The sequence below is a fragment of the Populus nigra genome, chromosome 8, assembly GCF_951802175.1.
Source record: "Populus nigra chromosome 8, ddPopNigr1.1, whole genome shotgun sequence".
NCBI classification, from domain to species: Eukaryota; Viridiplantae; Streptophyta; class Magnoliopsida; order Malpighiales; family Salicaceae; genus Populus; species Populus nigra.
In genome coordinates, this window is record NC_084859.1 from 18,809,915 (window position 1) to 18,832,110 (window position 22,196).

The 22,196-nt window shown below is 33.3% G+C and overlaps 3 protein-coding genes across 3 annotated transcripts; 1 reads left to right on the forward strand and 2 right to left on the reverse strand.

The window, feature by feature from the left end:
* Positions 1 to 1,952: 1,952 nt before the first annotated feature.
* On the reverse strand, positions 1,953 to 9,330 carry LOC133701345 (pleiotropic drug resistance protein 1-like). Its single transcript, XM_062125237.1, has 24 exons — positions 8,835 to 9,330; positions 8,455 to 8,575; positions 8,258 to 8,346; positions 8,079 to 8,163; positions 7,827 to 7,986; positions 7,639 to 7,715; positions 7,466 to 7,519; positions 7,286 to 7,376; positions 6,890 to 7,191; positions 6,487 to 6,768; positions 6,081 to 6,397; positions 5,823 to 5,983; positions 5,628 to 5,731; positions 5,383 to 5,539; positions 5,186 to 5,302; positions 4,952 to 5,091; positions 4,525 to 4,857; positions 3,880 to 4,170; positions 3,708 to 3,791; positions 3,455 to 3,588; positions 3,077 to 3,304; positions 2,806 to 2,977; positions 2,457 to 2,711; positions 1,953 to 2,349 (listed from the first exon to the last, which is right to left on the reverse strand). Exons 1-24 carry the CDS (start codon positions 9,170 to 9,172, stop codon positions 2,092 to 2,094), a joined length of 4,350 nt encoding a protein of 1,449 aa, XP_061981221.1. The 5' UTR covers positions 9,173 to 9,330; the 3' UTR covers positions 1,953 to 2,091.
* A 6,531-nt stretch (positions 9,331 to 15,861) lies between these two features.
* LOC133702268 (uncharacterized) lies at positions 15,862 to 18,044 on the reverse strand. Its single transcript, XM_062126579.1, has one exon. It carries the CDS (start codon positions 17,846 to 17,848, stop codon positions 16,115 to 16,117), a length of 1,734 nt encoding a protein of 577 aa, XP_061982563.1. The 5' UTR covers positions 17,849 to 18,044; the 3' UTR covers positions 15,862 to 16,114.
* A 1,874-nt stretch (positions 18,045 to 19,918) lies between these two features.
* LOC133701995 (uncharacterized) lies at positions 19,919 to 20,925 on the forward strand. The gene is made up of 3 exons (XM_062126182.1): positions 19,919 to 19,979; positions 20,075 to 20,275; positions 20,453 to 20,925. The coding sequence occupies exons 1-3, from the start codon at positions 19,919 to 19,921 to the stop codon at positions 20,923 to 20,925; spliced, it is 735 nt and encodes a 244-aa protein (XP_061982166.1).
* Positions 20,926 to 22,196: the final 1,271 nt, after the last annotated feature.

Sequence of the window (22,196 nt, forward strand, 5' to 3'; positions counted from 1 at the left end):
TCAAAATACAATGTCAAACACAACTATATGAGATACTTCCATTCTAGTGAGATCATTCATGATGCTATTTGGAAATGTGTGAGATCATTCATGATGCCGTGTTTAGTAAGCGTTTGGGAACGCGATGCAAATCACGTTCTCAAAAAATTTAATTTTTTTTGTTAAAATTTAATATGGTTTGTATGTTTTAGATCGTTTTGATGTCAAAAATAATTTTAAAAAAATAAAAAAAATATTATTAGTATGTATTTCAGCACAAAAAATTATTTAAAAAACAACAGCTACCACACTGCCAAACACAATTTAAGTAAAACTTAGTTCATGAAAAGGGTGTTAAAACTTACCCACGTACAAGTGTTAACATCAACTGATATAAATGTACGTGTGAGATCATTCCATGTGGCTTTTCCTTTCAATTTATAGTCATGCTAATTAAATTCATCATGAACATGACTTGATACATTGCTTATGCGTCACAGTCACATGAATTAATTCAAGTGAATTAATGTCTAACAAAACAATAATATTTCAAGATTTTTTTTAAAAAAAGAATTAAAACAATGATATTTTATAAAATATCAAATCATGATTTAATTTAATTATAAATTGAGACGTGTTCATTTGAGTTGGTTTTTTTTAATATGCAACTTAGATTATGGATGGATCATCTAGATTTGAATTTAATAATTTTATATAAAAGGATCAAAAATACGAAGAGAGTGTTAAAAATATAAAGACAAAAGCATCAAAATCAACATCAACTAACGGTGAGATGTGAGTTCATTCATGATGCTATGGAAATTTGATTTCTTCTTCTTTTCAATGTACTTTATATCCATACAATTATAAAAGTAGGTGTTAAAAATTAGCAAGACAAAAGTATCCTGACGTTGTTTTTTTCAGAGAAAAATGTTATCGTTGTTATCTGTCTCCAATATCATTGTTTTTTTTTTAATTATTATTATTATTAATTTATTTTATTTCTTTCACAACCATTTGCTCCCTCGCATGCACAATAGTCCGATTTTGTTTGTTTATATTCATAAAAAATTGTAGTTCTCCTTGTCCTTGGCGTAGATCAATATTTTTCCATAGATTTCGCTGATCTTCTCCTCTTTATGATCATGTTGAAATATATGTTTTTGGTATATTTAATGTTGTTTTCTTAATATACATGTATATAGAAGTCTCGATAAACTCATTTAATAATATAATTTTTTAGTTTGAGATAAAAAAATTTGGATGATATAAATACCTAACTGAATTATGAGTTTAAATCTTATTATTTATTATAAAAAAATTAAAAATTCCAGCATAATAACCAATAATTTAAATCAATTATGACTTATTAGGTTTTTCTATTTTATTTGGTTTGTTGTGTCTATATATATATATATATATATATATATATATATATATATGTTTTTGGTATATTTAATGTTGTTTTCTTAATATATATATATATATATAGAAGTCTCGAGAACTCATTTAATAATTTAATTTTTTAGTTTGAGATAAAAAAATTTACAGAGGATGAAGGACAACAATACTCTCGATAATTTTAATTTATTTAGAAATTTTGATATTATATAATTATTCTAGATTTTATTATCTTGGAATATTAAGATTTATTATTTAGTGGTTAAACTAGGATTTTAGTTTTCTTATTGATCAATTATGACCTATGAGGTTTTTCTATGAGTTTAAATTTTAGTTTTTATGCTAGAAGAATTGTTTTATCCCATGCCAAATGGTGACCTAAGATTTATTATTTAATTTAAATAATGTTTTATTAATTATAAAATAAATCTATCATGAAATCTTATTGCATAAGAAGAATGTCTTCTTTTCTTTTGATCGAGGGATAGATAAATTTCATTAAACATAGAATAAAAAATAAATTATTATCAAAACCAAAATAAAGTGGGAAGGAACATGGAAACGACGACAGAGAGTGAGAAAGACTAGGTAATAAATAAAATTCATGAAAAACGTAGAGATTAAACGTGTAGCTTGTAGCTTGTGGAGCTACAATTGCTTACATAGAAAGGGTAAAAAATAAAATAAAATTGAAGCATGGAAAGAAAATTTCTATCGCCTCTGGAAATTGAAGGCCTTTATAGAGAAGGCGAAAATGAAGGCAAAGAGGACAGTCCACCCAAGAACCACGGCTGCAACTACTCCAAGAAAATCGTGGTCAAAACCGAAGTAATCCTTGACATATCCTTCCACTGTTTGAGTTGCGGTAATGGGTTCCTGTATATCTCCATACTGTGAAACAACCAATCCATACAAGGACCATGATACGGGGCATCCCCAGTAGTACCATCTCCACCATATAGGTATCCGCTGTTATAGATTGACCACGCAGAGAAATGACGAACATATTAGCCCACGAGATAACCAGTCACTGAAGGAAACTCAATGCTTGAAGTAATTAGATGGCAAACACTTACAGTTCGGGGAATTATAAACCCTGAGAAGAGGTTCCAGATTGCATAAAATGCTGTGGAAACTATGGCAGCTATGTGGTGGTTTGGAGTCACAGCTACAGCCATCATTCCATAAAAGGTGAAGTATAATAGTGTGAAGTACATAAAGAATAGATACCAAAAGAACTTAGCAGCAGTCCATTCAAATCCAATCATTGCATAAACTATAACGCCGTAGACTGCAGCTTGAACAAAGACATATGGAAGCTCAATCAGGGCCTGCAACATAAGATGAGGTCTGGTCAACGAAACGTCCATACAATTCTACTTGACGAGGTGAATTCTGAGATGCTAGCTTAATGAGAGCTCTTACCTGTGCAAAGGCATAGGGCAAAGCTGAATACATTCCAGCAGCCCTTTCTCTGTAGAAGACAGTTCTTTCAACAGCCACCACTGGCTGCACAGCTGTTCCATTTTGAAAGCCAAGGAAGAGAACTGCTGCATACATCGAACCCATTGCATTGGAAAGATCTTGGGTAGTTTTCCTACAGGTTGTAAGATAACTTAGATGAGTAGGTAGATTGCAGGAAAACCATTAAAGCCAGAACTGTTAAATTGTTTTTGAGTTCCTCATCGTGACTTACACTTTGGAGCCAAGGTCCCAGAACATTGTTCCAAACATCAAGGCTATAAAGGTTGTGAAAAGAAATCTCACGGCAGTGTACGGTGGGTTCCTCCAGTATGACCAATGTTGCTTCCACAAGCAAGCCATACATTGTGTGAAAAATGATGTTGAATACCGTGTAGGGAAATGAACGTCCTTTGAGCCGGGAGCAGGTGTGCTTAATTCCGCAATGAGAGCTTTGTTTCTCCTGAGTTATGCCACACATCAGCAACAAACTTTAGACAAATCCAACTCTAGATTTTTAATCAAATGCTTTGCTATTCCTTGCCAAAGCTAACTTGGGATGGCTTCAGAATATTTTTCAGTTTAACCACATAAAAGAAACACTTTATCTGACCTGAACAGATCTGAATTCTTGTAAATATTAGCAAAATCAACCTCCAAAGCCATCTCTTGTGATGAAGCAGTAACTTCCAACATCCATGTTGCTGGATTATAACCATCTTTAATTTTGCTCACTCCTTCAATTGCCTTCACAGATAGAAAGGTCAACGAATTAGTCAATAGTTAGTTTGAGCATAGGTTAGAAGAAGCTCGCAAGTCGCAACTGTTTGTGTTGTTTGATTATTGATCAAATCAAATTAACATACCTCAAAGTATTTAATTAGATGGGTAGAATGGTGGCCCAATGGCCCCACATATATCTCTTCTCCTCCTCGCTTCATCAGGAATAGCTGCAATGCCGTGTAAACAATCCAGCTTATTATGGGGATACACTCATGACAAAGTTCTAGCCGAGATAGTTTTTAGCATTTTTATTACCTCATCAAAAGCTTCAAATATATCTATACTGGGCTGGTGGATGGTGCATACAACTGTTCTTCCTGTGTCCACAGTGTTTCTTACTGTTCTCATCACAATTGCAGCAGCTCTGGCATCTAACCCTGAAGTTGGCTCATCCATGAATATGATAGAGGGGTTTGCAACTAGCTCTACTGCAATGGTTAGCCGCTTGCGCTGCTCAGTGGACAAACCATTCACACCAGGCAACCCAACTAATGCATTGCGCAACGAATCCAACTCCACAAGCTCCATGACTTCCTCAATGAACATCTGAAACCAATTTTGGCAATGGAGAAGTCAGTAGCTGACCAAAAAACCATTAGATGATACCTCTGGAAGCAGAGGAGTTGAATGGAAGCTTTCTAGCACAAACATTATGTAAGATCAACTTCAGCAGCACCGTTCTTAGCTAGAAAGAATAGGATCGTTGATCTTGATCTCAGGATAAATCATAAAATAGAAATGATAGTTGAACTAGGTAATGCTAATCAAGTTGATTGAACTTGAATGGATGACAAGCAGACCAAAAGGAAACAAGTATTGGAAGGAGAAACATTCACAGAACCCAAATCTGCAAACTGAATCCCAGATGTCTGAAGTAAATTTAAAAAAATGGGTACCTACCTTTCTGGTTTCAGAATCAACTTCAGGGGGTAGACGAAGCCAGGCTGAGTAGAGTAAGGATTCGTAGACAGTAACATGTGGAGAGTGAATGTCATTTTGTTCACAGTATCCTGCAATTCTAGCAAAAGTTTCTTGCTTCTTTGGGTACCCAGAAATTTTGATGTCTCCCTCAATATATCCACCAGTTTTCCTACCTGCCAGCACATCCATCAAAGTCGTTTTTCCTGCACCACTAACACCCATCAAAGCTGTAAGGACACCAGGCCTGAAAGCACCACTCACACCCTTCAAAAGCACCAATCTATCCTCAACTACTCCTTGAATTTTCATTTCCTGAAATTTTCAATACAAGATGATCAGTTTGTTCACGCTCTGTAAATATCACATCAAAGCAAGGTATGATCTTCTTTTTACTAAATTTTGATACCTGTGGCATGTCAACGGAGTAAATAACATCATCAAATGTGATGGAATGTGGTTCAAATGGAAGAACCATTCCTCTCTTCCTTTTATCGCTGGCCTCACCAATCGACGCAAAACCATTTCTATTGATTTCATCTCCATTCTCTGCTTGTAAATTGCAAATGTATTGGCAATTAGTATCTGACAGGCTAGGAAACGAAGGGACCGCAAACGCGCTTCATCAATTGAGTTCTTTTACCTGTTTGGTTTTTGTGGCTACTTCCATGGTTTGATAACTGAACAGCTCCTCCTGTTTTGCCAACAGAACCTTCCCTTTCGGATTCTTCAAATATAAAAGCTTGAGGCTTCTCAAATGCTGCCAACATAAATTTGCAATATATAAATAGAAGCTCCAACTTTCAAGAAGTATGGAGTTGAGCGGGCAATGACACTTACCATTGAGGAAAGTGAGGGCCAAAACGAAGCAGATATTGAACAGTAGCATGAATCCTACTGTTGCCCCTACTCCTATCCAATACCAATTTGCTTCAGTGAAAAATTCGCGACTCTTCAAAACTTGGATTCCTAGTGGTTCTGTGGAGTTTCCAGGAATCTGTGATTTCAAAAACAATTTCAGATATCAGCTCATTATTGAGAGCCAAGGATGCAAATATATAAAGGGCCAGTTCAAGAAACTTTACATGACTCCAGCTATGTCCAAGGAACTCATTCACTACTATTGCGTTCTGCCCATACATCAATGGTGAAAGCCAGTAACCCCATATCCACCACTTTTTTATTTGCTCTGCGGCGTTAAACAAAAAAATTGATAAATAATTTCCTCCAGGTTGAGTAGCAAAATACAATATTTAAGTAGAATAGTATAATCACCATACCTCGAGACAAGATGAAGCCACCCAAAGCAAAAAGTGTAAGGAGCGCAAAAGACCCAAAAGTGTTAGCAACAATCATGTTCCTTCCAGCTGCCGCAATAAATCGAAATAGTGCAGATGCCATCTGGTTAATTAGCAAAAGCAGAAAGTACTGCCTTAAAAGCCTGAAAAAAAAAATAAACACCACCTTGTCATAACAGCTGGATCAAAATGCATTCTTGTGCAAGTTTACATAAATAAAAAAAAGGAATTTTAGTTTACCTTTCAGCATTTGGATCAAATCCAATTACATAATAGGTTAGGAACACCCATGCAGCAACTTCAACAAACGTGATGGGAATTTTCAGGATCCATGGAGGAATTGAATATGCCCATGGAGGAAAGAATAGGAGTTCCCTTTGCTTGTAAAACACAGGAAGCTTTGCGATGGTCATAGATAGCTCTGACATTCCATTAAACATGATCATGATCACAGTGAAGAACAAAGCACCGGTATAAATTCCTCCATCGGCAACCGTATCATGATGCATCTTGGTCCGAAAAAAGAGTGACATGGAAATCAATGCCACTATTGTCAGCTGATAGAAGAACAGTAAGAAGTGTCACATTGAATGCAAAATCTGAAAGTAAGAGAAACTTGGATATTGTAACAACTATCGATAATTACTTGGCATATCTTGAAGATGTAGACAAATGAGTTCCTCTTCATGAGCAAGTATTCTCTTGAGAGGTTAGCTTTAAGCAGATCCATCTTTCCAGCTCCATATTTTTTGAATACCAATGCAGCTGGATGGTTCTTAGTCTTGTCAAATGGGATTGAAAGCTCATCTGCGATCTTTCGTCCCACGTTGAATGACTGAAATGCCTCAGAAAATTCGTTGACCGTGACAAACCTGTAAGGCTGATCTTTAATTGCCCAATACTGCTCTTGATCTTTTTTTGATGTCACCTGCAATGAATTTATTCATTATTCCTGAATATTGTGACACTTACATAAGGCTCATTTTATTGAGAATAGAAGATCCTATTGTCGTCGAGGTTCCATGTGAAAAAGCCTTGTTTATGCTTACTTCTTGTAGAAAGTCTGCCACGCCTTTTCTGTCGGGACACTTGAAGCCCATATGTTCAAAAAATCCAAGCACATTTTCACGAGGACCCTGGTACACAATTTGGCCATCTGACAGGAGAATGATGTCATCAAAGAGGTCATAAGTCTCTGGTGCTGGCTGGAGAAGTGAGATGACAGCAGTGCTATTGAGAACGTGAATAGTTTGCTTTAATGAGTTCACAATTTGGTAAGTTGTTGAGCTATCCAGGCCTGTAGAAATCTCATCCATAAGCAATGCCCTTGATGGTCCGACCAGCATTTCCCCTACGACAGATCATTGGAGATTTTTGTACATTAAATGGAGAATGAAATGAAATGATTGTTCTTGATATGAGAATGGACTGATGGAGATGTTTACCGGTTGTAACACGCTTCCTTTGTCCTCCAGATATACCCCTTATCATTTCATCCCCTACCAAAGTATCTGCGCAGACTTCCAATCCTAATATCTACAATTATGAGAGAGTTAGATATTATGTTCACGGTTTCTGATGAAGACTTTCATGACATTTATGTAGTATTTATTGATAAATAATACCTTCAAGACGTAATCGGTGATGACATTGGCCTCTTGACCTTGTGTTGCTACTGCCTGCAATTCCAGAAACATCGGAGAAGGAAAGTTACTTTCCAAATCATCGTAGCTTATTCTAGCAAGGTCAACTCTTCTGAGAGAGGTCTAACTGGCAAAATAGTAATATCTTTCCTCACCTTCATGAAGACATCAACATCTGGATCAGGCTTGATGTTGGCTTCTTTCTCTCTTCTCGACAACTCTGCCAGCATCTCTGTGAATTGCCAGAAAATTTCTTTAGCAATGCTTGGTTTATGAATAGATCACCAGAGTGAATTGTGTTTCTGGTGTAATTTGCAACGAAAATTTAGTCCTTTATTCTAACCATGTAGGTGGCCAACCCCTTGGCATCTGGCAGAGAATTCCAAAGTCTCCCTCACAGTCATTTCTCCTATATGGAGATCATGTTGACTGACATAGGCAGCCGTTCTTTGTGGTACAAACTCGTTCATCTCATGACCATTGTAAGTCACACGACCAGAAAACTGCACGAAAGAATTCAGCTTCTCAAATTAAAACTGAAAACCAAAAACTAAATCCTCAAGGAATATACAAATTTACAAGAATATATCCCCACCTTCAGACTAGGATCAAGCTTTCCAGCCATTGCCAACAACAGTGTGGTCTTCCCAGAATTCGGAGGACCTAAAAGCAAAGTCAATCTAAAACATGCAGGTGGCACAAAAATGAGGAATAGGCAATAGATTATTGAAATAATTCTTAAGCAAACAGAGCTTTACATCATGATTATCTTACCTTGATGGCTTGATGATTCCACTAACATCCTTAAGGATGGTGAGTGGCTTCTTTCTACTTGGAAGGACATGAAGAGCAATAAAAAAACCCTGCAAAATTGATTGGTAAGAAAAACATGAACAAAGAGAAAGAGTAGTATCTTATAATTCATATTTCAGCAATAATAACTGGTGTTCATTGATTGGAAATGTTGTTACCTCTATTATATTAAAAATGAACTTGGCGAATGAAGGCAAACCGCTACTTCCTACGTAAGCTTCTGCTTCAATATTTATATTCTCGTACCGAACTTCAATTGTTGGAAACTCAATTCCAACCCTGAAACACCAATTATTACAGAAAATCAAAGAACTTCATCGTCCAAAACAGCAAGCAAGAAAGGAAAAGCAAAATATCTTTTCTTTTTTAAAATCAATCCCTTGTCGAGTTATGCTATGAATGATCAGAAACTAACAAATATCCATTAGGCAAAATATCATGTTTCAATGCAAGAACTTCCTTTCTTTGTGACATTCTCTCTATAAACCAAACAGAGTTAGCATACACAGGAATGGAGAAACAAAGGATAGTTTCTTACCTTTCAACACGGTTCTTGAGTTTCCACAAGAACTTCTCATTATCCTCGTCTGCAACTTTGACCAACCTCTCAAGCAACTGTTTTCTCTCTTGGACTCCAAGGTTTTCAATATCTACCTCACTAATTATACCTCTTGACGCACTCGTTAATATACCTTTCCTTAAACGATCATAGGTAGGTAGTTTCTCAAGCGCAGCCCATTTTAGAGCCTCTTCATCATCTTCTTCCCTTGAAGATCTTGAAAACACTTCCACAGTGCTGTTTCTCCATACTGACGAAACTCCTCTAGAACTACCTCTAAAACTATCACTACCTCTAGAAATATCAGCACTCTCCATTGATAATGGATCAGAATATTTAAACAACAACTAAAAACAAAACAAATCCTAGATTTTGTTTCTTTTTTTTTCTTGGTTTGGGAACTTGTTTCAAGAAATCTTAACAAAAAGCTAAATGAATCAGCCCAGATTGTGTTTTCTTCACCTTCAAGGGGAAACAAAACCTATAGTGGAGCGACCATGAACAAATTAGTACGAAATGTCAAGATATATATATAAGAAAAACTTGACTGGACGTACTGTACAGGCGGCTTTTTTGAAAATAAATATTAACAAACAATCAAAACCCAGATTGTGTTTCCTTGAGCTTCAAGGGAACGAACCTGAAGCGTAGCCCCGTGAAAAATTTACGACAAAATGTCAAGATATATATAATTTTATAGGAGAAAACGGGGATAGAGAGAGAAAATCGTTCAAGTTTCTTTGCTTCGTATTATTTGAACTAGTTGACCAGAGTGTATTTTATTTATAATCTGTGGTAAAAATATTTTTCTTTTCAAAAAGTCTACCATAGAATTAACATAGACTGTTCCGCTGCTCGCATGTCAACATGTATTTTATTTTATTTTCATTTTCAATTGTTGAAAATTGAATTTTTTTTATATATAAAATTATCATGGTTTTTGAAAAGCACCCCAAAATTAGAAATAGATTGGTGCTCATTTTTACAATCATTTACTTTTTTTTATTATATTATTAAATAAAAATTAATGATTTATTATATTGTTGAATAAAAAATAATTCCAATAAAAATATAATTATTAAAAATTAAACTTCATTATTATTTATTTCTATAGGATAATTATGATTTAAAAAAAAAAACATATCAACATTGGGTTGGTGTTCGGCGTTTTGAGCATCTATTTTTTTTATTATATTATTAAATAAAAAATTGATCTTCATAATTTATTTATTTTTACCAATCTTTATTTTTTTATAATTAATGGGTTAGGAATTGAGTTACATCGTTTATTTATTTTTGAAAAAGTATTTTTTTTTATGTTATTATGAGCACTTTTTTTTATTTGATTCATTTGTTGTTATTGTTTTTTTTTAATAATCTACTTAAAATAAAATTAATTTATTTGATCCAATCAAGTCTATAACTCAAGTTGTAAAAAAAAAAAAAGATTTGCAACACGGGTCATAATTAGTAATATCTAGTTTAAGTGAAGATAGATGGATTTTAGCAGACACTTTAAAATGATAATAGTATCTAATCGAATAAATCTAGTAATTACTATTGTTATTGCAGTTGTAATAGTACTGTTAGTTAAGTTTAATAATAAAAAAAGCTTTTGTAATATCACTTAAATATAAATAACTTAAGATTATTACAATAAAAACAACAAAATTATTATAAATAAATGAGTGCACAAATTTAAGTTCACAAAAAAAAAAAAATACACGTCCATAACAGATCCTTTTTTCTTAAGTTAAAATTTTTAATTCAACCCAAAACGCAGTACGGTGCCATTGACTATTCTAAAAAATAAACATAATTATAGATTAGGTATAAAACAAAAGGAAGAGAATCCTAAAGTTTAAAATCTTGTCCTTGTATTACTTGTGTTAATTAATAACTCTATCCTGAAACTTCTTTATTAGTTTTCTATATATTGGACTAAAACTTATTTAACCAACAAATAAATCTTAAACCACACGCACACATTATATATATATATATATATATATATATATATATATATATATATATATATAGATAACAACTAAAAATAAAAGGGGAAAGAAAAGGAGGTAAAAGAATGGAAATTGTTTGTTTTTCTTTTTCAGATGGGATGGGAATGGAGTTAAAGAAATTTAGGGGAGAAAAGGTATATATTTATTTTTTGTTATTTAAACCAAAATAAAATAAAATAGAAATATTTTATTACTATTAAATGCCCTTAATTTGAAAGTAATAAGTAAGAAAGATGCTTTTATATATGAGGTTGAAATTGTAATTTTATGAAATTTCAATCAATTTCCCTCGAGTTGGAGAGACTAGTAATTAACTGCTGATCCTCAAAGAAGAAGATTTATCCCATTTTCATCGCAAAAATATTCAAAGCCACCGATGTGATTAATTTGAGAAATGAACCCTAAAAGAATTGGTCAAATTTCACACAATATTGTTTTCAAGATCATATCATCTTTATCAAATCGAACTAAATTGTACTCAATTATAAGCTGAATATAGATGATCGATGAAGTTGTTGAAGACCTTAATCTATGTAAGAAATCATTGTTTTTCCAGAATAATAATCTTAGTCTCAAATTAAGGCCAATTAATTAAGTGCGGCTTAAATGGAAATTAATTGCTGCCCCAATATTCTAGTGAACGACCCAATTAAGAATAAGTCTTGAAGGCCAATCAAGTACTCTATTGAGAATATATTGGTAATTGGGGACTAATTTGAATGGTTTTCATTTTAATCTGTTTCATTTTCACCCCATGGGAAATTAAAATCAGCAAGGGAGCCAGCCAATTGACTGTTGACTTCTCGTCTTCTACAACTTAGAAATGAAATCTTTCTTTCTTTCTTTCTTTCTTTCTTTCTTTTATAGTTTGGTGGCATGCAACTCGATCGACACGCATACATAGACAGAAAAGACTCCGAACTTGCTGCAACTTAATATAATATTTCCAAGTATTGAAACCCTTACAAAATGGTTGGCTTGGCTGCCACTCTTGATGAAATGTCCTAAATCTGAAAGTGAATAATTTCAAGATTTTTGTCTGAAGAACGCCTGAAGTTGCTTTGTCTCCAAGTTTCACATATAGCCATACCTTGATTCCCCCACATGGCAATTTTAGTTGTTCAATAATGCTGACATGCATGAGAAGGTTTTGCCGGCTAGCTAGGGTTTCCACAGTTTAGAACCATGCATGCACAGAGATATATATACCATTATATATTCGTGTGTGAGATCATCCATGACTAGGGTTTCCACAGTTTAGAACCATGCATGTAATGTGAGATCATCCATGATGCTATTTGGAATGTGTGAGATCATCCATCATCCATGATGCTATTTGGAATGTGTGAGATCATTCGTGATGCCATGCAACTAAAACTTACATACCTACTCAAAGTTCATGAAAAGGTTGTTGGAAATTACCCACATGCATACAAGTGTTTACTTCAACTAATAAAAACGTGTGAGATATTTCCATGTGACTTTCTTTTCAATTTATAGAGTCATGCTAGTTAAATCCATCATGACTTGAAACATGCTAGAGTCGCAAGTCTCGTCTATTAACTCCAGTTGATTTATATTTATTAAAATAATAATATTTCAAGATTTAAAAAAATTATACTTTATAAAAAAATTTATAACAAGATTTAGTTAAATGGTAAATTAAAACGTGTTTGTTTTGAGTTGATTTTTTTTAACACCCAACTTAAGTCATGTAAGAATCAACTAGATTCAAGGTTTATCTATAGGAAAATGGATGTATGGAAGTGTGGTTACGGTTATTTTTTAAAGTGTTTTTCACTCGTAAATGTATTAAAATAATATATTTTTATTTTTTAAAAATTATTTTTGACATCAACGTATTAAAATAATCTAAAAATATATATTAATTTAAAGTAAAAAAAATGAAAAAATAATAATTTCTTTTAAAGGCTTTTCAAATATAAAAATAAACAAAATCTTGATTAACTTTGTATAAAAATATTAAAAATATGAAGAGGTTGTTAAAAGATATATAAAGACAAAAACATCAAAATCAACATCAACTAACGTAATGTGTGATCATTCATCATGCGATGCAAATTTGACTTCTTTTTTTTCAATGTACTTTCAAAACTTATATCCACACAATCTATAAAAGTAGGTGTTAAAATATCCCGTCGACGTTTTTTTCAAAGAAAATTGTTATTGTTGTTATCTGTCTCCATCATTGTTCATATATATAGACATTAATTTGTATAAATCATTGAATCGTTGAATAAAATAAACACAATTTTTATTATATAGAAATATTATAATTTATTTTTTAGTACTTAAATTAGAATTTTATTTTTAATTGTTCTCTATCACAGTTGATGCAAGCGTTGAAGAGGTTTAAGGAAAATGTTGATAATATTGACTTTGTAAATCCTTCTTAATTTGATATTGTAATCGAGAAGATTATCTTATTATTTGATTTCAAATAATTAAGAAAGCAAACACTTGCAGGTCGCGCGGGGAACTGTAAATCCTGAGAAGAGGTCGAGAATGCGACGGAAGCTATGGCGGCGATATTTTTACCACTTCTCAAGTTCCTTTTTTTTTTTTGAATTTTATTGTTTTGATATGCTATTGAAAATTAAAAAAATATTATTTTAATATATTTTTAAATAAAAATTATTTAAAAAAAAAACAGATAAAAACAAACACAATTACCCATCAATGACTAGCATGAGTGGGTGGTTGCAGGGTCACTTTTATTGAAAATACTTGCTCCGGCCTTTTTTATGATGTCAATACCGCCCCCGTGCCCCCCCCCCCCCCCCCCCATAGGTGGCCATACCAGGAAAAAAAAAACACATTTATTTCGAGCACTATATAATTGTATCATCATTTCAAAACTTAGAGAACTATATATATATATATATATATATATATATATATATATAATGAATTTTCTACGCAACCTATGGCTAAAACATCGATGCTAATGTGAGAACATAATCATAGTAGTCAATCCCATTGTTAAACTTGCTGAAATACGATTTTAATGATTTTGATACTTCAAATATTGACACGATTTTCATTTCATCTTAGACTTTGTTTATTTTATGAAAAATATTTTTTTTAACTTTTATATATTTATTTGTTATTAAAAAAATTAGTTAATGAAAAACATTTTTTATTTAAAAAAAATTTAGTTTGATTTCCAGAAAAATATTTTTTTTTATTTTGGACAGAAAATATTTTTTAGAAATTGTGAAAAATTTAGAAATATCATATTATTTGCTGATTATATCAAATTTGGTCCTCAAACTTTTAATTGTTATATATTTTGTTTTGAATATTTTTCATTTCAATTTTATCATTTAGAATTTGATTTTTATATTAACTTTGGTCTTTATTTTTATGATTGTTATTTGCTTTTCACTTATTATTTTTTTAATTGAATTTTTTTATCTATCAAATTTGATCCTCATTCTTTTGATTATTACTTATTTTATTTGAAATAATTTATGAAATTATTATTATTATTATTTTAATTTCATCGTCTTTTAATTTTTTTATCTGTTAGATTTGATCTCCATCATTTTTATTGTTATTTATTTTATATGAGATAATTAATGAAATTAGATTTTTTTTTCAATTTCATTCTCATTTAACATTTTAATTTGTAAAATTTATTCATCATTATTTTAATAAACTTGAAAAAAAATAAAACATTAATAAGTTATTTTACAACTCATTTTCCATGATATAACCAAATACTAGAAAGTATTTTTCAATTTATTTTCTATAACACTACCAAACATCAAAAAATAATGTATTTTTCAGAAATTTATTTTTTAAAAAAATTATTTTTCAGCAAACAAATAGGGTATTAATTGGATTTATTTTTTTTATCATAAGATCATGATTTAACGAGTTGGTTAGGCTTTTTATAACCATGTTTGGCCACTAATCTCTTCCTCCATAGTTAATTCTTCCGCAAAAGTATTGCTTGGTGTATATGAAGGATTTCAGCCTTGCAGCTGGCCAAAACTTGCAAAACACCACCACAAACACATCGAAGTAAAAACTCCGGCTACCAGCCAAAGCGACCGGCACACTAAGCAAAGGAGAGAGTATTTTCGTGATTTATTAATGACTGACACAAGCATTCCACAAGCTTGTCCAGTGGAGCGCTCTTATCACTTGCAGCAGCAGCAGCAGCAGCACATTTTTGTTGGCTGTGCATGGAGACTCGGGCTGGCGGTTCAGTGAGAAATTATACTGGACTCTCTAGAACTAAAAGACCTTGAGAAGTTAAACCTCGGATCCAATCATCAAGCTAGCTCTCGTGTCACATACAGTAATTTTGCAAACGCTGAAATCAAATGGAATGGCTATTTCAAAGTAACATTTCAGTGCTTGGGATTTTGATCAGGCCACTTTATAACCGAACAAGCTTGAAGAGATTTTGAAGAGAGGAAAATGACAGTTTTATTAAACATGCCTTCACCATTGTATGCATTTCTTTTCTTTGTTTTAGTAAAGGATACTGGCCAGCAAGCAATAGTGTATCGATAGTTATAGATAAAGTATAGCTGATGCATATCAACCAAAATGGGATGATGCTGATATAATATACTAACAAGCAGATGATGTTCTATGATGATTTAAAATGCAAAGTTTATACCTAGAGGAAAGAACATAAAGAGCAACGAACATTAGAATTACATGGAAGATGGAACAATCCTTACAGAAAGGAGAGCTGCATGGGCTGTTTGTTAAATAGATCCATTGCACAGGGTGATGATTCCAAGAAAAATCAGTAACAATCTCTAAACCTAACAAAAAAAATAGCATAAAAATGACCAGCAACCCCTGGTTATGCAATCAACTTGCCCAAGAATCAGAGAGATCCAACATTAGAAAAAGAAATTATCACAGTTAGAAGAAAAGTGAGCAAAACCCCGCTCAAGGTCACATAAACACATATGCAAGGCTAGTTCAAGTACAGTGCTCAATTTACAACCAATAAACACCTGGCGTGTAAAAAGATTTATTGCAAGCCTGCAAATATTACAAGTCTCAGTTCTATCAAGCATCGACAAAGGCTTTGAAGAAAAACGGAAAGAAAGGAAAAGAAAATGTTACTTAGCAACGTGATTGCTTACACACATATACAATCCACTAACAAATTTCTCACAGTAGTAACTAAAATGAAAACTATAATACTTAATCAAATTGGAAGAGAGCAAAGCCAAGAGCTCCAGAAAACTAGCCTTTGCAAACTAAACATCCATGACGCAGAAAAAATTTATTCTGCTTATCAGTAGGAATAAATCTACATGGGGGGATAATTTTCCTCAGGGATGGCCTTGAAAACACCATTCTTTGTATGATATCAACTTTCACATTATCACACCACTTCAAATTTACCTCCCTCAATCTCATACAGCTTTGCACCACTCCATTTACCCCTTTTATCGTCACATTCAGGCAACCTTCCAGGTCCAACTGCAACAATCCATGGCATCTCTTTGCAATCATCATCAATGCTTCATCATCCAGTACTGGTCCTTCTGCTTGCACAACCTCCAACTTAGGAAGTTCAAAGTCTATATCCAGACACTTTATCCCTGAACAATGATTCATCTCCAAATGTCTTATTTCACCACAACTCCTTAAAACTTCTCTAATCCCTTCTTCTGTAATAGTAGGACAGTGGCTGATCTTGAGCTCTTGCAAATTGGGGCAACAAAATGCAATCTTTTTTATGCATTCATCACTCAAACTCTCATTCCTGGCCAAGTTTAGAGACATGACACAGGGGTTGATTCCAAAATCCACCAGAAACTCTTCCACCCCTAAATTTGTTCTCTCCATTTTGACATCTTTCAACAAGGAACAGTTACTTACAAGCATAAAGAAGGTCAAACTCGTCAGCTTAGAACATAAACTAAGGTTTATGAAGGTCAGCTTCCGGAGAAACTCACACAAATCAATCATGGACTCATCGGTCAAAAAATTTGCTCCTTCAAGATCCAAGTATTCAAGAAACTGATACTTATACAACAAATATGAAACTCCAACAAATGTGAAATCATAGCAATGACAGATAGTCAGTTTCTTTAGTGGAAGACAAGCGTCTGCAATCGAAGAAAGCAATTCATCGGAGATAAACGAATGTGAGAGATTAACTTCAGATAAATTTTTCGCAAACACAAATGATTCTTGAAAATACAGTTCAATAGAAGGGATTCCAATTCCATCCACCGAAATATAATTCAAATTAATGCATCTACGCATAACCGAACCAATTCCATTCTGGGTTATAAAATCACACTCACGAATCACTATTTCCCTTAACAACAAACAATTCTCCGATAAAAACTGAAGTGATTTATCAGAAATGAATTGGTTACCAGAAAGATCAATCTTAAGCAAACTCTTGAGCTTCATTGACAAGTGAATGATCCCTTCATCAGTTACAATCCCTGAAAAACGCTGCAGATCCAAGGACCCAATTGGATAAAAACGTGAATTATATTGCGGAAAGCTAATATTAAGATCTTCAAGCATTGGAAACGAATTCCCAATTTCAAAAAGATGATTATCTTGTAAACAATTCATTTCCGGGCAACTCAATTTCCTTAAATTTCTCATTCTCAGCCCCAACTCCCTCAAACCCATCAAGGGAAAGTGGTCTTGGCTAGAGAGAGTGAGGGATTCAAGGTCCAACCCTGAATTGGAGATTTGATGGAGAAGGAAATTGAGATCTCCATCGAACTCACGGATTTCAATTCCTTTGAGATTTGGGAATCTTTGGAAAAGATTTGGAAGGAAAGGGGATGTTTGGGAGGAGATTATTAAGGAACGACGGAGGTGATTGGTGATAGAGAGGAATTGGGTGGAGACTAGAGAGAGGGATTCGAAGTGACGGTGGTGGTCAAGGAAATTGAAAATCAATTCCCAGCATTCTGGTGGTAATTCAGTGGATCGATCTCTCATTTTGCTTGTGTGGATTTGAGAGTTCGAAATTGGGATGAGAGAAGAAGAAAAAGAGAGATAGTGACTTGAAAGGAAAGTTGCTGGAGGAGAGAATCAGTGAGCTCCCCTCTTCAGAATATATAATTGAGCTTCAAGAACGATTAACCCTTTCTTTTCAAATTCGAAAAGGTCCTTCAGCCCTCCGCTCCTTCTCTCTCTCTCTCTCTAATTATTTTTTATTTTGAACACCTTAACACTTTCTTTTTATGTTTTAAAAACAATTAAATTCTATTTTTATATAATTATTTTACTTTACATAATAACATAATAATTCAGTTATTTACAAACTCAATAAAAAAATAAAAATATTATAAGTTCGATGTTATAATTATTTTAACATTCAAAATATTTTTATAAATAAAATATTATAAGTTGACACTATTCTTTTCTTTTTTTTTCTTACCCCTCTATATTTATTGTTTCTTTTAGCCTTGTAATTTATTTTTTTAAAATCTCATTAATGTTAATGTCGTGGTTTTAAAATATAATATGTGAAAAGTCACAACTTAAAAACATGATATTAAATAATTATCATGTTTTGAAACCTCAATAATTATTAAAATACCAGCAAAAAAATTTAATTTTATGACATGTTGTGATTATCATGTTTTTAAACCGTGATATCAATAAATATTATAATTAAAATACATAACAGGTTAAAACAGTATTATTTTATTTTAAAAAAATTATGTTATTCTGTCATTATTTTTAATTTACTATGCTGATTTTTTTTGAAAAAAATGCCTTATGCCATCTCCAATAAATTAAATCAAATCAAAGCCCAGAGATTAAGTAGTGAAATTAATAAATTGGGTATCTTAATTTTAAATTAGGGTTCGTAATTTAATATAAACACGAGAAGTAATCTTCAATTTAATTGGTCAATGAAGAGTATTTGTATCGTAGATCAGGTTACTTGTTAAACAAAACTATATCTTCTCATCGGTCGATTTCAAGAATGCACGTATGTCTTGAATATATTGTATCTTAGATTTTTTTTAAAAAAAATACAAATGTCGGATTCAATCCCTATGTTTTTTTTTTCCAGAATAACCCTTTGACTTCTTACCAAGTCAACCCCAATGACTTAATTAAGCTTATTTATTTATTTTAGAATGATCTGCCAAGTTAATAAAACAATATTGTTGGAAAGTGAACAGACAAAACAACGACCATTTTTTATTTTATTGGGAGGGGGTCTCGATTGGAATTCAAAACCGATGATAAATAAACAGTATTAAAAAATCAGAACTTTTTGGACTGATTATTAAATTCAGAGCTTGTTAGGTAATTCTGCACTGTGCGTTCTGAAAATTTTTATTTTTTTAATGTATTAATATTAAAAATAAATTTTAAAAAATAAAAAAAATTATTTAAATAAATTTTCATATAATTTTTTTTTAAAAATAATTATTATTATAATACCAAATATATTCTTAATCACGCTCGCAAGTCAACTTGAGTCATGGGGCATAACATGATTAAACCGAACTGGAATAATCATACTAAAATCTTGGGTAAACTTGTAATTTAGTCAATTAAATCAAATCTTGTTATTTAAAAAAAAATAGCATAATTTTAGCCCATATTTTTTTAAAAAAATGATCAATGATCATGTCACGAGCCTTGCCATGGTCTATAGTTATAGCTGGGTTGGATTTGCATTTAGGCCATTGGTTTGTAGAAAATTCCGAATTCTAATATTACCTCTCTTAATGATGATGATGATGATAATAATAAAAATAAAAAATGCAATCATGAACGTGGAATTGCAGATTCTTAAGAACATGTGATCTCATTGATTTTTTTTCAAACACTTGATGACTCGAATTTAGAAGACAAACTTTGTCTAATTTTTCGTCATCAGTACTAACTATTTTCTGCTTATTTATTTTTATAACGGATTAATTCTAGTATAAAGAAAAAGAAGAAGCATTCAGCTCTTCAATGGAAGGGCATTTGGCGGTTATAGATGCTAAACTGGGTGCAGATTTTATGCAGCATCTGGTGCTAGCGGCACGTAATTAGAAAATGGCAGGGGCTCCTGTGGATTATCTGGTATTTCAGGCACTAAAGGTGGTGGGAAATAAAGGTCAGGTGCATTTGGGGTGGTTGATTCTATAGGTGGAGTGAATGTAAATGGTTCTTTTGGTGGCAGTAAAGGAAATTGTGGAGGCTGATCATCAGGTACTGGTGGAGAAAACATGGGGACTAAAGGAGTTGGTGTAAACACATCAGTTGGTGGTGATCCTATAAGTGGTAGAAATGGTGGTATTGGTAGAAAGGGTGCTGGTGTAAACTCATCAGCGGGTGGCGAATCTTGCTCTGGCGGTGGATTAAATAAGGGCAATGGTGGTGGTAGTGCAAATTCATCCGGTGGCATATTTGGTTGATCGGTACTTGGTGGGGAAAATATTGGGATTAATGGTGGTGGTGGTGTAAACTCATCATTTGGTGATGGCATATCTGGTTCTGTTGGTGGCTCAAATATTGGAATTAATGGCGGTGCTGGTGTAAACTCATCATCTGGTGGGACGTCTGGCTCTGTTGGTGGGTCAAATATAGGGACTAGTGGTGGCGGAGGTGTGAATTCAGGTGGAGGTAACAACCATGGATTTAATGGTGATGGTGTCACTTCGGATGGTGGTGGTGGTGAAGGGACTAGTGGAGGTGGTTGGAATACTAATGGTGCTGGAGGAGGAGATGGTATTGGTGGTGCTGGAGGAGGAGATGGTATTGGTGGTGCTGGAGAGGATGGTGGTGCTGGAGAAGGAGCCAATGGTGGTGGTGAAGAGGATGGTGGAGGTGGAGATGGGGTTGGTGGTGGAGAAGGTGGTGACACTGGTGGCGGTGAAGAAGGTGGTGGGGACGTAGCAACGGGTGGCGGGGATAGGACTACGGGAGGTGGTGATGGTACTACTGGAGGTTGCACTGTTGGTGGTGGAGACGGGACAAGAGGGAGTGGAGGAGGAGAAGGCACTAGAGGAGGCAATGGTGGAGCTCTCCTCCTAGGAGGGGAGGGTCTTGGTGAGGGCTGAAATGGATTGTTTGGTGAGGGGGAAGTTGGGAAAGGCCATTGGCCACAGTTTCCAAATAGGTACTGAAATAATGGGTCACAGTTGGATGATCCCCTTGATCTTCTTCCACCACTTCTGCTCCGTCTACTACCACCTCTGCTACTTCTGCCACTGCTTCCACTGCTGCTTCTCTTCTCTTCTCTATCTTTGCCTTTGGTAATTTCTTGGTGTTTGAGGCGAGGTATGGCTTCCGAGAGCGATTGGGTTATCAAAAGAAGTGCTAAAACAATCAGAATCACTCTATTTACTTTCATTTTTGCTGCTTTCACCTCATTTTGCTTTTCTCATTCCTCTCTGTCCGCCTGAAAATGGTTTACCAGTATATATATATATATATATAAAGACTCTGTGAAATGGGGGTCGAGGAGGAGCTTGAATGAGGTAGCATCAATGCTCGTTCTGCGAACCATTTATTAATCTTAATCTAGTTTCGATCCCTCTTAATCATGACTAGCCTGATTCGTCTCAGTGGACTATAAATATGCCATGCCCTGTTGGTGAGCAGTCTTGACTCTTGAGCCGAAAAACGCAGTATCAACTTGTTCGATGCTTGATTAAGATGAGAACTAGTTTTGCGAGTTCCAATGGATAGGGGCAAGGCCTTGCAGAGTCCAGGCTCTGGACAATGGATAATTGAGAGGTGGGTTAAATGGGATGCTCTTCGGTGTAAGAGCATCTTCATTATGTTATTTTAAAGAGGAAAATTAATAAAATAATATTTTAAATAATATAAATATATTTTTTTATCATATATATTTCAATGAAAAAATATTTTAAAAATTAATTGCATTAGAATGGAATAAATAAATATTTTATTTTTATTAATAATTTTAATGTTTTTTTACATAACTATATTTAATTGGCTTATTTTTTTGTTGGCTTCACTTTATTAATTTTGGTTTTTTTGAAAAGATATATAAAAAAATATTTGTGAAAAAAAATATTTTAATGTTTTATTTAATTTTTTCTTTAACATGAAAAATAAACAAATAAAAATTAAAATATTACTTTTTAATTTTTAGCTCTCCATTTAACACTGCGTTGGAGTTGGGGATGCCTGGTTATATGTGCCATTTTGACGAGAAGACCCTTAAATGCAAATGCCAGACCATATGCCTCTTTTGAATGTTCGTGGTCCTTGGGAAAGTGATTTTCAAAAGCTTTTTTAAATATATTTTTTAAATTTTGATATTATTAAATTAAAATAATTAAAAAATTAAAAACTTGCAGTT